Genomic DNA, 16405 nt, shown 5'->3' on the forward strand with positions numbered 1-16405 from the left:
CATGATCCGCTGTAGCGGATCATGTCCGCCCGACATTGCTGAATGCCGACAGCATGCGCTGTCCGCATTTAACATTGCACAATCAGTTCTGGAGAACTGCTTGTGCAATGCTGCTCCCTGCAGATTTGCGGCTAATCGGCCGCTAGCAGGGGGTGTCAATCAACCAGATCGAATAAGATAGGACGGATTGATGTCCGCAGCCTCAGAGGAGGCGTACAAGTTAAGGAGCAGCAGTCCATTCGGCCCTTAGTAAATCGGCCCCTAAATCTCCTTTCCTCCAGCCTTAAATTGTGACCTCTTGTCAAAAACAACAGAGCTTCTGCCATCTCTGTATATGGGCCTCTTTTTTTAAATTGGTCCCAGAACTGCACTCCATACTCAAGGTGAGGTCTTACTAGGGATTTATATAAGGACAGAATTATTTTTTCCTCCCTTGCATCAATGCCTCTTTTAATACATGCTAGGATCGTATTAGCCTTAGAAGCCGCTGCCCTGCATTGTGCCCCCATTTTTAGCTTGTTATCTATTACTACTCCCAAATCCCTTTCCTCCTGTGTTTGGCTAAGTCTTGTCCCATTTAAATAATACAAATAATACATTGCCTGTTTATTTTTACTTCCAAGATGTAGAACCTTGCATTTTTCTGTATTAAATCTAATTTTCAATTTACCTGCCCATTCTTCTAATTTTTGCAAATCCCAACGCTAGTTCATCCTGCTTTGACCTAATGACCTTACATAACTTTGTATCATCTGCAAAAATAGAAATGTTGCTATTTAATCCTTGCTCCAAGTCATTAATAAAAATATAAAAAAGAACAGGTCCCAGGGGAGGGAAAGGCTTCCTCCCGGGGAAAGGTTATTTCTATTATTTTTTTTGGTTTAAATACCCTATTTTTGCATACAATTGAATTGGATGCTATAACATAATTTTATAACTAAAAAAACTTTAAAGGTCAACGATGCTGTGTTTAGAATATTTGAAATCTATTTCATACAGCACTGTTTGAAATTAAAAACGTTTCTAGACACTTCTTGTTTGTAAAGTTTTTTTTCTTTAAGAATAAATTGCAAGTATATTTCCAGTTGTAATTTGTATATTTTATGTTGATTAAGGGGTCTATCACAATCTAATAGCTGCAACCTTTTCAGCTCATAATATCGCATTTTTTACAATTTCCCAAACCAGCAATCGTGTTTTTGACTTCTCAATATAAGCCCCATTTTTACTAAGGGGTAATCACAATCTCTTACCTTTCAACACCTTTTTGAGAGTCATTCTAGAGTCATTCTATAGTCTTGCACATGTGGCACAGTAGACTGTAGAGGTGTTGTAAAGGGACATAATACTCAATCCCTCTTGAAATTGATGCTGCATAACTGTATGAAAATTTCACCTTAACATCTCTATGTAAAAAGGGAAAATATTTTACCTCAAAATGTATTTAGCTCACCATAGTAATTGCTCGTGAACAGTTATACTTCAGCTGCTGTTCATCTGCAAGTTGAAAAAAAATAATTTAATAGCCAATCAGCATACGCAGTGCTGAGGTAATACTTTGCTTTGCTGTGATATTATGAGATTTTCGCTGAAATATTATGAGTTTTCATAGTAAACTTCCTTAAACTGAATAGGAAAATAACACTTTCTTGCAAGTCCTGGGACTAGCATCCTGGTTGGCTGGTTAAAGTCTCTTTACATTGGGGTGTGAATACTTAGGAAATCTTGAGGTAAAATATCTTCCTTTTTTACATAGAGGTGTTCAGGTGATATTTTCTTGTCAGCTTTTTACAGTTCTGCTCCATCACTTTCAAATGCTTCAACATTTGGATATCATGTCCCTTAAACATACATGGTATTTATACATCAATGCTCTATTAATAACTAATGCCTAGGCCATTTGTGGTCAGGGGACATATGTATATGTTCATATATATGCATTGAGTATGTGACAGCTAATGGGATCTGCAAGAAGAGTGAGATCAGGATCCCGCCATCTACAAATGGTGTGAAGTAATCTCTGTCTGCAAATGTTTGATTGTAAGTAACACTCTCCTTGTCGTTATTAGCACTAAAAGTAGAAGGGTATTCATAACCAACCATAGCACAAACATGAGTTTAAAAGGAACCTATTGTAATCTGATTCCATCCTCATCACTGCTAAACCATCTGAATTCCATTTGTATCTAGGCATGATTGGCATACTAGCATGACTGCTCAATCACTATATTTTCACTGTTAACATTTTACAAGTATTGTTTTTTTACAATGGATACATTAATAATCTGGAAACAAGATGAAGACTACAGGTTTCTATTAGAACTATTTATGCTTGCAACTAAAAGGGATACTAAACACATTTTTTTTCTTTAATGATTCAGATAGAGGGGTCGATATATGTAAGTGCGAGCGGACATGATACAATGTAGTGTATCATGTCCGCCGCACATCGATAAATGCTGACAGCATACGCTTATTAGGCCTAAGTTTCTGCTTAGTGTATATTGAATCCGATGGAAGATTTTTTTTTTACCAGCTTTTTACTCAACCTAATTTATTTTGAGACTAGATTCGGTGTCCTATACCAGCTTCATTGTAATTTTTCAGGAATTGGAAAGCCCACACATTTTAGAATTAAATTATAGGAAAGGGGTACAAAATAAATAATAAAAGTATATTGTTGTGGTTGTTGCTTTACTAAAAAATAATTAAACATTTAATATCACAATCTCATAGCGTTACTGTCCCTGAACTTAAAGATAAAATTTTTATTTAAAGAGATATAAAAGTGCACAAAATGCTCTACTATGGTAGCTAATATGTTGCTTGCATATAACATGGGTTAAACACATAATGAGCTCTAGAGCAGCAATTAACTACTGGGAGCTAGCTGAACACATCTTGTAAGCCAATGAAAAAAAAGACAAATGTGTGTAGCCACCAATCATCAGCTAGCTTCAGTAGTGCATTGCTGCAACTGAAAATATGTACATATTAAATCTGAAATAGAAGTTACTTTAAATGTGTCTTAAAATAACATGCTCTATCTAAATCATGAACGTTTGATTTTGACTGTCATGTCCCTTTAAGTGACATATAAAAAAATATAAACATAAAATAAATAATAAATGTACAACACAATCTGTTAGTACTGCAAAAAGAATTCTGCCACTATGCTAAATATGAAAACATCCAATATATTGGCACACTAGGCATTGGACAAATCATACATAGTTGCCCCCTCCCCCTTTGAAAAAGGGCAAATAGTTTAAAGGAACATGAAACCCCCAAAAATGTATTTCATAATTCAGATAGAACATACATTTTTAAACAGCTTTCCAATTTACTTTTACTATCATATTTGCTTCATTCTCTTGGTATCCTTTGTTTAAGGAGTGCCAATGCACTACTGTGAGCTAGCTGAACATATCTGGTGAGCCAATGACAAGGGGCATATATGTGCAGCCTCCAATCACCAGCTAGATCCCAGTAGAGCTTTGCAGCTCATAAAGCTAACTAGAATGTGTTTTTCAACAAAGGATACCAAGAGAGAAAAAAGCAAATTAATAACAGAAGTAAATTAGAAAGTTGTTTAAAATTGCATAATCCGAATTAGGAAAGAAAAATTCTGGGTTTCATGTCCCTTTAAGGAAAATACATGGATTTGCCTTTTCAATATGGTGGCAGAGTTTCCAAAATGACCGTCACAGTGTTGGTGTACAGTAAAAAGTGCTGCCATATTTGTACAGGAAAGCTGTGCACGTGCATATCCTCTGCAAACAGATTATCCGGGGGGGGGGGGGGGGGGGGCTGACTCACAGTAAAAAAAAAACAGACAGAATGTGAACTGCTGACATGGGGCCTATTGGGATCTAGTGGCACTTCTGAGTGTACACAAATGTAACTAGAAAGGAACAATTCAAAGATCTCCTTATACTGCCAAACCTATTAAATACACAAAGTGATATCTGGCTTTTCTACATGAGTAAATCAACACAAAAGAAAGTGCATATGTCCCTTACTATTAAAGGGACATAATACTCATATGCTAAATCACTTGAAACTGATGCAGTATAACTGTAAAAAGCTGACAGGAAAATATCACCTGAGCATCTCTATGTAAAAAAGGAAGATATTTTACCTCACAATTTCCTCAGCTCACCAGAGTAAGTTCTGTGTAAAAAGTTATACTTCACCTGCTCCCAGCTGCAGGTAAAAAAATTAAAAAAATGAAGAAATGAACAGCAGCCAATCAGCATTAGCAGTGCTGAGGTCATGAACTCTTACTGTGATCTCATGAGATTTGACTTAACTCTCATGAGATTTCATAGTAAGCTTCCTTTACCTGATTGGTGAAATAATATGAGAGTGCACGAAGCTCATTCTTTCAGTTGTCCCGGGACAGTCACACTAATATGCTGCTTAGAAATCCTTTACAATGGGAGGTGGCTACTGAGGAACTTTTGAGGTAAAATATCTTTCTTTTTTACATAGAGATGTTAAGGTGATATTTTCTAATCAGCTTTTTACAGCTATGCTGCATCACTTTCAAGTGTTTAAACATTTGGGTATTAAGGCCCTTTAACTAACAATAATGCTGTCCCACAAAAGTACTTGGTATAAAATTGCTCGCCTAGGGCTTAGGGGGACCATGATATAGGCAGAGCCTGTAGGGCAATGAGTCACCACCCCAAAGGACAAAAAATAATGGTGTCATGTTTTCTGTGTCCTTTGTTACATTGAAAAACTCTACACAGATTAGTTCTACCAGGGTGAGTCAAGATAAAAAATAACCTCAAACAATCTAGAAAACCTCATGAAAAAAAATATCCTGTAAAGTGTCTAAGAGACCCTTCTTATGCAGCCCCCAAATGAAATACCCTCAAAAGATGAAGATGTAGACAAGAGGTCAACCAAGAAAGAAAAAAACACTAAATTAAGCACATTCCCTTAAAGTGGTGTTTATGCACTGGGGATCCCTTTGGGTGGGGTGGGTTGTTAAGTTTATTGTTGGGATTGATATTATTTTTGGTGTATGAGGGTATTAGGCATAAAGAGGATGATTAGATGATTTAGGGATAATTAGTGATGTTAGGGTTAATAGGTGGGGGGTGGAATGTTTATAGTTTATAGTTATAGTTATGCCAGCGCTACGGAATTTTGCAGTGCTATACAATTAAATAATAATAATAATTAATAATAATAATGCTGGTTATCCGTGCTTATTTATTGCACTGAATTATTATCATTTTTAAAGACTGCAGCAGATGTCAGAAAGTCTTAACTGAAGAAGTCTGTATTATTTAATGATTAGACAAAGGGACTGATATACAAAATAAATAAATAAATAAAGATAAACTGTGATGTAGTCACAAAAAATGGAACTGGGAAAAAATAAATGGCTTAATTTTTGCATTTCAAATGTGTAATAAAATGAATCAATAAAAGATAAACAAGACAATGTAGATACAGGAAAACCTTGTGTTATTGCGCAACTCTTTATTGTTCTTCGCAGATATTGCTCTTTTTTTACAAACTGAAGTTTTATGACAACCCTGTATTGAGCAAGTCTATCAAAGACAATGCCATTTTTCCAACGTATATACACATATAAACAGATAAATACACATAAATGCACATGAATACACATATATACTCACCTATATATACACACCACCAGCAAAAAGATTATGACTCACTGATGTCTCAGATGATAGCCTTTTTTAGCAATAAAGTATTTTTTAATTAAGGTATTTACATTGTTTTTTTTTTATTATTATTATCAGGTATTTGTAGAGCGCTAACAGGTTCCGCAGTACTATGAACATAGGTGGTATATAAAAACAATTACAGGGATCAAATGGGTAGAGGGTCATGCCGAGAGTTGCACTGTTGTAGTCGGCTCTTGAGAAGTTGAACTACAAACAGCTGGGCTCATAGGCTTACATGCTATGGGGTTTAAGGGGATAGCAGTGGAGATAGGAAGGTTAGTGTAGGTTGTATGTGTCCCTGAATAGTAGAGTCTTCAGGGAGCACTTGAAGCTTTTAAAACTAGGGGAGAGTCTTGTGGAGTGTTTAAACATAATGCTATTGCACACTTAATAGACTACAGTATAGTGTAAATATAATTTTTATATCCACTAACAAGAAAATTAGCGTGACTCACTTTATTGCTATATTCGCTTTATTGCTGTGGTCTGCAACCGAACCCACAATATCTCTGAGGTACACCTGCATATATTCTATGAAATATACCTGAAAATACAAAATATCTCAGGGGAAAAAAAAATCTATTTTCATTTATCTATGTATATAAAAATAATAATATTTGACTTAATCTATACAGCTAATATGATCAAATCTGTATTTAGCCATTAAGGAACTAAGGTTTCAGAAAATAAGCCCCCCTCAATTAATTCTGACCTAGGTTTCTAATAAAAACCCTCTTGTCTACTATGCAAACAACTCTAAATCACATCTCTGATGCTGTGCACATTAAGGAGACACAACATCATTAGGAAGCCTATATTAATATTGTAAATATGTTTACCGATATGAGCAGTTAAATCCCATTCCTGCATGGATGTACAAATATTGGATTTTTTTTCCTCCATATTTTATTCTTCTTTGGCAAATTTAAAATACCAAATTGTACTCATGGAAATATGGATAAACACATAGAATCACTTAAAGGGACACTCAGGTTAAATTAAATTTTCATGATTCAGATACAGCATGTCATTTTCAACAACTTTCCAATTTACTTCCATTAAAAAAAATGTGCACAGTCTTTTATATTTACAATTTTTGAGTCACCAGATCCTACTGAGCATGTGCAAGAATTCACAGACTATACGTATATGCATTTGTGATTGGCTGATTGCTATCACATGGTACAGAGGGAGTGGAAATATACATAACTTTGAAATTTGTTATAAAAAAATCTACTACTCATTTGAAGTTCAGAATAAGTGCTATTGCATTGTCTTGTTATCTTGCATTTGTTGATTATGCAAATCTAATGTGTTGACTGGTCCTTTAAATTATTTTAAAAAATTGTTGTCCTTTAACCAGACACTGTGGGGTTGATTTGTGAAGCAGCAGATGCTGCTTCCAATCCACTCCGCTTCAGTTGCACCTGTAGCGGAAGTAAAGAAGCAGCGGTCCTAAGACCGCTGCTCCTTAACTCGTCCGCCAGCTCTGAGGTGGCGGACAGCAATCAGCCCGATCAAACACGATCAGGTTGATTGACACCCCCTGCTAGCGGCCAAACTGCAGGGGGTGGTATTGCACCAGCAGTTCACAAGAATGCGTATGCTGTCGGCATTTATCGATGTGCGGCGGAACATGATTCGCTATAGCGGATCATGTCTGTCCACACCATGATAAATTCACCCCTGTAAGTTAGCAAATCCTTTAAATGGACATGATTTATTAAGAGTATGTAATTTTAAACAACTTTCCAATTTACTTCTATCTAATTTGTTTTGTTCTCCTGATATCATTTGTTGAAAAGGATACCTAAACAATACATATAGAAAATACATATATAAAAGAACTACTTAAAATGTTAAAAATACTTTTCTCAAATATATATATATATATATATATATATATATATATATATATATATACCTTTAATGAGGAGGGGGGAAATACAATAAAGAAAAAAAGGGTCTGTTTTGATAAGATTAAATATATAGAGAATAAATGCTGTAACAGTAATGAAAACTAATTTAAAAGAGAGAATGCCAGATCTCATCCTCAGTTTCTGTATCAAGAACTAAAAAATAGAAAAGATTATAATGGGAAAAAACTATACACTCTATACAGAGCAGGGCCTTTTAATCATTTTGGCCCGTCTGTCTTTATTTATGTATTGCCCCCCTGTATAGAGCTCCATAATCTGTTGGCATTCTACAAATAAAGAAAATAATAATTATATCATTTTTTTAAATTCACAAATAATTTTCAGACAATACATTTCCCACAATTTATAGAAATCAAATCATATTAACCAGCTGATAAAGTGAAAAAAATGTGAGACACTCAATGTAAGGAGGATTTTTTTAAGGTCAGACCAACTATTCAATTAAGGACATATTTTACTAGGATTAAAAGCAGTATCTATGAAAAAATAAAATAAACAGAAAATACAAGGTTAAAAATAATAATAATAATTCAAGACCATAATATAGATGCTAAAAAAAAAACTGTGTAAAGTGTAAGCAATTTGAGAAAGATTTTCAATTACTGTCTAGTGGAAGTGAAACTGTTTATTAGGATATGTTTTATATGTCTTGGAATTCTAAATTTAAGAACATTTGAAAAAAAATCATATGTGGTTTTAACTGTAAATAAAACAATTATATTCCCGTATAAAATTAAAAGAATTGTACATAATGATAAGGGACATTCATACACTGTATTATTATATACATCTGGAACATTTTGGATACATACTTTCACTAGAATCTGCAAGATTAGATAGAGAAGATAATTACAATGTTAAATATGATAATATTAATCTAAACCATAAATTATCCCCGCAGAACATACTTCTGATACAATTAAAATAAACCCACTTTCTTAAAAAACAAACAAAAAAAACCCCATAGACATATACTTTTATTTGTGATATAAGTAAATAAATAACAAAGCATAAACAATATGCAGCAAAGAGTTTGCCATAGTAATATATTTGATATATATTTATTTTTAGAAACAGAACATTCAATGAGTAATATTAAAATAGTAATATTAAAAGTAATACAAACACTATGCAACATTAAATGTCAAATTAGGAATGTGACATTTAACAAAATGTGGTATGTATATATATATATATATATATATATATATATAGTCTGCAAGAAGCCAGCACTCACTGTTCCTCTATTTCAAACCAGGATGCTTCCCATCATGCTAAATACAAAAGAATCCAATATACTGTATATATATTATATTATATATATATACCTGGCAAAGCTTATATGCAGCTCAAATAAAAACAAATCAGAACAATAATTGTAGAAACCTCAGGGCAAACAAAAGATGACACCTAGATACAAATGTATAACAGATTTATTCAAGATGCTAAATGAGAAAAATCACCCCGTCCACACTAAAAAATGCATACCCTAAAACACTCTATAAAATGGTTCCCCAACAATAAATAGAAGCCAACATTATAACAATGAAGATACTTAGCAAAACTTAAAGTCCATGCATCTTTAACAAAAGAATATTCCAATTGTAGTTGCCTCCATAGATAATGTGTCTATATATATATAAATATATATATATATATATATATATATATATATATATATATATATATATATACAATTATGTTTCCATCTTGGTCTGATGAAGGGGACAGTTGACTCCCTGAAATGTTACTGCACAAAATAATTGTTTGTTTGCTACAAGCCCAGAGAGTGCGGTTTTATATCTTTGAAGTGTGTATATATATATATATATTTATATACGTATATATACACATCTATTGTTAAAATACAATAGTATAAAGCAAACACAAATAGTTAAAACTTAGAGATCCCTGACATTTTACATTTCTGTATCCCACATTATTTTCATTTATTTTTTTTCTTCCTCAGCAAACTTCTAGAGGTTGCAATCAAGTAAAAGTTATCTATTAATTTGAAGTTGCTAATGTTAATTATTACATTGAATTATATGGAGTTGCTATTTAAATTGTGGTAAGTGGAGTAAATAAAAGCAATGATTGTTTTTTAGATTGAAATAACCTAACCAAAATTATATTTGCTGAAATATCTCTTGTTTTCATATTCAGAATTGCTATATTTTCTAAAATCATATTATTTGAAAAGACAAAATAGATATATCCAGTGCTCAAAATTTCCACCCTTGATTAAGGCTATGAAAATTACAAGAATTACAAGAAATCAGCATCAATATTTTATACAAATAGATTTCACAAATCTAGGTCAGATTGCAAAGTATTACAAATATAAAGAATAGCAATAAAAATGAACAAGTCACAATATAAAAACACTACTTTATGCACAAATACTTGAGAAATAGTTTAGGATATGTGGTGTTAAATACATATCTTCTACAAAGACTGAAAGACAACTATAGTCATATTTTTCTACACATGATTACATATACAGCAAAATTACAATAAAACAGCTTTATACTTTTTTAAATAATTAATGGCATGTGAAAAAATATATTTTACACATTAATATTTTTTATACAAAAAAAAAAAGGATTGGTCAAATTGCAAAGTACAAAACCCTTTATCCAAACTACTTGAGACCGGAAAAGGTTTAGATTTTGTATTTGTTTGGATTTTGGAATATTTGTATATTTGCATCTGTAAACTTGTACAGCTTAGTGAGGGGATAGGACCAAGTGTTAAACAACAATATCTTATGTCATTTAGGATATATTTATGTGTCATTATACAGTTTATACAGGGGTCAAGTCCTACAAAAAAAAGTGTGGGAACTCACCAAGACTTCCACCCCCCCCTCACAAATATTATTGTTGTGTATATATATATATATATATACACACACACACAAAGTGTCACTGCCCATTACAAGAGGATCTCGCTATCCCTCTAACCAAGCTGTGCTCTAGCTACCCCCACCAGCAGCAGCAGCAGTGTTTTCTGAAGTGTTTCTATTCTGTGTCCAGAGGGAACTTAGTTCCCCCTGCAAAAATAGGCAAGGAACTCCGTTCCCATGCGTTTCCACTCGACTTGAGCCCTGAGTTTATATATACAAACTAAAGGCCTTTTTACTATAATTTTTAACACGTTTGTACACATAGTACCATCAGAAAGATAGTACAGCGCTGTAATCAGAGAGGAAATAGTTGTTTTAAATAAATATAGACTAGAATTTGCTTTTTAGAACACAAAATGAAACAAAAAATGCAGGCAAGTTAGATGATACTGGGAATTTTTTTTTACATTTTAAGCATTTTATTTAAAAAAAAAAATAAAAAAAAATATTAATGAAAAAGTCCAGATTTCAGAATAATTCTGGATTTGGGGATATGTACCTGTATTAACAAAACAAAAAAAAAGCGTATTATACTGTATTAGTATAAAAATAATTGTATAACAGACTCTTTAATAATAGTAATATTGTTAAATAAATATCTTCCACAAACACTCCAAGGCAAATGAAAAGAGGGGAAACCATTTTGTGTTTTTAGTAGATTTTTCTGTCATGGCACTTTCTGTGACATCATTAAATATACACACCATGAAATATATTTTAAAGGTTCAGAGTAGGCAACTCAGGAAGTGACACTTTGAAGCCATTAATTGTTTAAGGCCTACCTAGCATTATTAAATGTTATAAACAAATGATTCAGATAGAACATGCAATTTTAAACAACTTTCCAATTTACTTCTATTGTATAATTTGCTTTGTTATTTTTGTATCTTGTGTTGAAAAGCATACCTAGGTAGGCTTATGAACACTAATACACTACTGAGAGCTAGCTGCTGATAGGTGGCTGCATATACATGTCTCATGTCATAGGCTCACATGATTTTCAAGGAGTGTGTCTCTGAAATTGTACAACACTTTTGCTAACAAAATTACACTTGCAAGTGCTTTTAAAAGGTTTATTTTGTTTGCAGATCTGTTGCTATATCTTTAGCCTTAAATTACCTACAGACAGTCTATTTTATTGAAAGTCATCCAGTAATACTCAGGGAACCTGATATGTGACGCCAAATTCCTGAAAACAAGGACCATCATATGCTCGTCCATATATTAACCACATTAAAAATGTTAAATCCTCAGTGTGTATGGCAGAGATAGGATTAAAAGGATTAAACAATAAATAAATACTAGATAGAATGGTGTATTCATAGCAAAGATTAGCCTGAGAATAATATGCAAATTTATTTTTAACATTATATTAAATTTAGCCCAAATAAATATGTGCCAGGTAAGGAAATAACAGAGACAAGACAAGGAAATTCAAACAAAGGTTAACCCTTTTAAGGGGTGATCTATATTTACTCCTAGCAGGACTCCCCCCTAATAAACAAAGCAAGTGAAATGCAAACTTTGGCTACATAATTGAGCTTTTATACCTAGAAACATTTCTTGATAAAAGAAATATATGAAATTGGTTATTGTTTCTCAAACCATACTACATCATAACTAGCTAAGGCAGCAAAACAAAAAAAGGCGAAATAATGGACAGAGAAGAGATTCATTTATGTAGCTAAATTATTTTCTCTTTGCTACATTTCATGTCACGTGGGTTCCCTACAATCAAAGTTACGTGACAGGAACATCCTAGAAAATGGAGTTTCATAGAACATGAAGACACATAATAAAAACAGACCAAAGCAGGTTAATAGCAAATATTTTATGTTTTAATTGTTTAAATATTGAAAAATTAAGTGTAAAGCTTGAGTGCAGCCAATAAGGAACTCTATCAACGTGTCACTAGAGTGTGCAAGCAATGACTTTTAAAAGGTATTGGAAAGCCCATACCTTTAAGAATTAAATTACAGGAAATGGGATAAAATAAATAATGAAAAGATTTTTAATACATATTATTAAAGGGACACTAAAGTAAAATTAAACTTTAATCGTTCAGAAAGAGCATGCAAATTTAAACAACTTTCCTATATGCTTCCATTATCTAGTTGTGCTCTGTCTTTTTATATATACACTTTCTGCGGCATCAGCTGCTACTGATCATGTTCAATAGTTCACAGTGTATACGTATATGAGTCTCTAATTGGCTGATGGCTGTCACATGATACAGTGTACAGGGAAATAGAAGTAATTTTTGAAATTTCTTAGAAAAAAAAATCTACTGATAATTTGAAATTCTGAGTAAGTGCTATTGCTCTGTCTTTGTATAGTGGATTTGTGGCTTATGAAATTCTACTTTATTTAATTGTCTCTTTAAAACATTTTTTATTACACTCTCAAAAAGTTAATGTTCCACACTCTGTGGAACAGACAAAAAGCCAAAATCTGTAACCTAGGTTGTCAGAATGCTGCAAATTGCCTAAACCGGCTATCCAACTTGCGGCATTTGCATGTTAGAGAAATGATGGTCTCTTAGGGAGCATGAGACAAAGCACAATTTTAAATAAAAAAGTTTAAAGGGACAGTCAAGTCCAAAAAAAACTTTCATGTTTCAAATAGGGCATGTAATTTTAAACAACTTTCCAATTTACTTTTATCACCAATTTTGCTTTGTTCTCTTGGTATTCTTAGTTGAAAGCTAAACCTAGGAGGTTCATACGCTAATTTCTTAGACCTTGAAGGCCGCCTCTAATCTAAAAGCATTTTGATAGTTTTTCACCACTGGAGGGCATTAGTTCACGTGTTTCATATAGATAACATTGAGCTCATGCACGTGAATTTACAATGGAGACAGCTCTGATTGGCTAAAATGCAAGTCTGTCAAAAGAACTAAAATAAGGGGGCAGTCTGCTGAGGCTGCAAAACTGGGGAATTGGTAATTAAGGGATTATCTATCTTTTAAAACAACAAAAATTCTGGTGTTGACTGTCCCTTAATGTACTTTTATGATCAGTGGCTGTTGAATTAATTATACTAAAGGTGAAATTAATAGTAATATAAAGGAGACCAGATGTAACCAATTCCTTGTTATTCTTAGAGCAAGGCTTATGTTAAAAGGGGCATGAAATCCACATCTAGATAGCATATTATTTTAAATAACTTTCCAAATAACTTCTATTAACAAAGTTGTTTAATTCTCTTGGTATTCTTTCGCGCACTACTAGGAGATAAACACATCCAGTGAGCCAATAATAAAGGGACAATCAAGTCAAAATTAAACTTTCTTGATTCAGATAGAGGATGCAATTTTAAACAACTTTCCAATTTACTTCCATTACCAAAATGTTTAGTCTTTTTTTATATTTACACTTTTTGAGTCACCAGCTCTTATTGAGCATGTGCAAGAATTCAAAGAACATACATATATGCATTTGTGATTGGCTGATGGCTGTCACATGATACAGGAGGATTGGAAATAGACATAACTGAAAATTTGTCAGAAACAAAACTACTACTCATTTGAAGTTCAGACTTAGTGCTATTGCATTGTCTTTTTATCATGCATTTGCTGATTGTGCAAATCTACTGTATTTACTGGTGCTTAAGAGGCATATATGTGCAGCCACCAATCACCAGCTAGCTCCCAGTACTGCATTGCTGGCGCTGAGCCTATCTAGGCATACTTTTCAGCAAAGGATACCAAAACAACAAAGTAAATTGTGAAGTTGTTTAAAATTGCATGCAAGGTTTAGTTTTTACGTCACTGTCCCTTCAATGTGACTCTAAGCACTGACATGCAATCATAATTTACTGCACCAAACTCCTGATTTCAAGCCAATGTAAAGCATCAAAACACAAAATTAGAAAGGTATTTTCTAAGTGCATTAAACTGCATCTAAATCCATTAAACAAAATGCTTGGAAAATATGCTCATTGTCATCAAAAATGAAAAGTAATGGGTTGTAGGGAATATGTATACAATAAGAATGGTTACTGCAGCTGTTTGACATCACCAGGCCCAACTTACTGGGAGGAGACTACTATATCTAATTCTGACATTGTGCTGCTAGTCTGTACCTTTAAAATGGATTTCTAGAAAATATAAAGGTCTCTTTTAGAAGAAGCTTAAAGAATCTGCTATCTCCATTTTATTATAATAGTGATAATGGCAGCCATGTAGCTTATGACAGTTATATGGCACTTGAGAGAGCTGCTGTTTTTTATTGAGCTCTAGCTGCTATTAGAAACAATAATAAGCAGAATGTGAAGTGTAACCATCTCTGCAGTTAGTATTACACACTGCATTGATTAGAGAGCATCTGTCAGTCTTCTTGTTGCACTGACATCACACAGCTCAGATCAATTCACATTAATCGGAAGAAAGCATAGTCGAAAGCTTCCCCCCCAACCTTTCAATTTTTCTATGACGTCAGATGCCAACTTTAAAAAAAAGAAAAAAAAAAAAAGAGGCGTTTATTCATACTAGCGGGCGGTACCATCTTCACTCGCTCTCCTCCCCCCCCTCCATCTATACAATGGAACATGCCTCACGTCACAGAGAGTGAGGGAGGCAGGTAGGCTCGCGCGCAGTGACGTCACTCCGCCGCGGCTCTCGCGCCCAGCCCGCCCATTTCTCTCCTCAGCCTGTGGAGGTGCCGTTAGAAAATGGCCGCCGCGCCAAGCGGAGAAGAGAGACTGTGAGTGCGGGTGGGCTAGGCCGGTCTGCGTCTCCCTTCCCCGCCCCCTCTGCTTGCTGCATGCCTATTATTATGTTCGTGGGTGAGGGGGGCGGGTCCTGCTGTGTGTGTGTGTGAAGCGCCCTCTCTATGAATCCCCTGGGCAGGGAGGCGGGGCTGTGTGGGAATAAATGTTTTAGTCCTTTTCTGTTTGTTGTTTTTAGCTCTTTTTGTCGGAGTGAGATTTTTTTTCTTGTTTCGTTTAAAGTTTGTATTAATTTCTGTCAGGTTTGTTGGTGTAGTTAACAGGCCCTCCCAGCTCGGTGTGTCATTTCATCAGTGCGTCACTAAAACCACCAGCATGGAGAGGCCGGTACAGTCAGTGCTCATCTGACGGTAATTTATGTGCAGTATCTGACTTTATTTACTAAAAAAAAACAGCAAAATAAATGAGGTATTATGGGTAATTCTGTTTTTGAGTGGCAGGTGGTTCTACAAAGAAACTGTCTTAGTTGTACAGTGTGTAGTAAACATGTTTACGGTGTGGAAGTGAGAGATTTGTTTTGAAGGAGTTTGTGTATTTATCTTTATGGTCCAGGTGTTTTGGATGTGGTTCAAATTTTTTCAAAAACATTGATATCCTAAAACATTATAAATTACAGGTACAAACCCTTTTATCCATGCAAGGTTTGGATTTTAGATTATTTGTCTATTTGCATCTATAAAATGGGAGAGGGGATTGTGACCAAGTGTAGATGACAATATCTTGTCATTAGGCAATATGTACTTGTTATTGTATAGCTTATATGTGCAACCTAAAGGTAGTTTTATATCATTTTTAATACTGTTGTGTGTGTGTGTGTATATATATATATAGTACCATCAGAAATATAGCACAGTACTGTAATCAGAAAGGTAAAAGTTGTTTTAAATAATTACAGACTTTTGGAGGGGGGGGGGGGGAGTAATGGTATTTTATAATTTAAAAAATATTAATGAAAAAGTTTGGATTTCAGAATAATTTTGGAATTCCAGATTTGGGAAAATGTACCTGTACTGTGAAGTATTTTAGATATTTTCTGCCTTGTTCGTGCCCTAAGAAATTTACAGAGGGGAATGTAATTGGCACCATGTTTTTGCGGACAGTTTGACACTCTTTCGCAA

The 16405-nt window shown here is 33.9% G+C and overlaps 1 protein-coding gene across 2 annotated transcripts in view; it reads left to right on the forward strand.

Moving 5' to 3' along the window:
* The first annotated feature begins 15158 nt into the window (after positions 1-15158).
* MECP2 (methyl-CpG binding protein 2) overlaps positions 15159-16405 on the forward strand; it is a 248039-nt gene continuing 246792 nt past the window's right edge. The window contains exon 1 of one of the 2 annotated variants that reach the window (XM_053695643.1): positions 15159-15262. In XM_053695643.1, the coding sequence (XP_053551618.1) occupies positions 15231-15262 (32 nt within the window). In that variant the 5' untranslated portion in view covers positions 15159-15230. Of the gene's footprint in view, positions 15263-15588; positions 15638-16405 lie in introns of those variants that run through there. The other variant, XM_053695644.1, reaches the window with a different exon arrangement.

Source organism: Bombina bombina, chromosome 12 (genome assembly GCF_027579735.1).
Source record: "Bombina bombina isolate aBomBom1 chromosome 12, aBomBom1.pri, whole genome shotgun sequence".
NCBI lineage: Eukaryota > Metazoa > Chordata > Amphibia > Anura > Bombinatoridae > Bombina > Bombina bombina.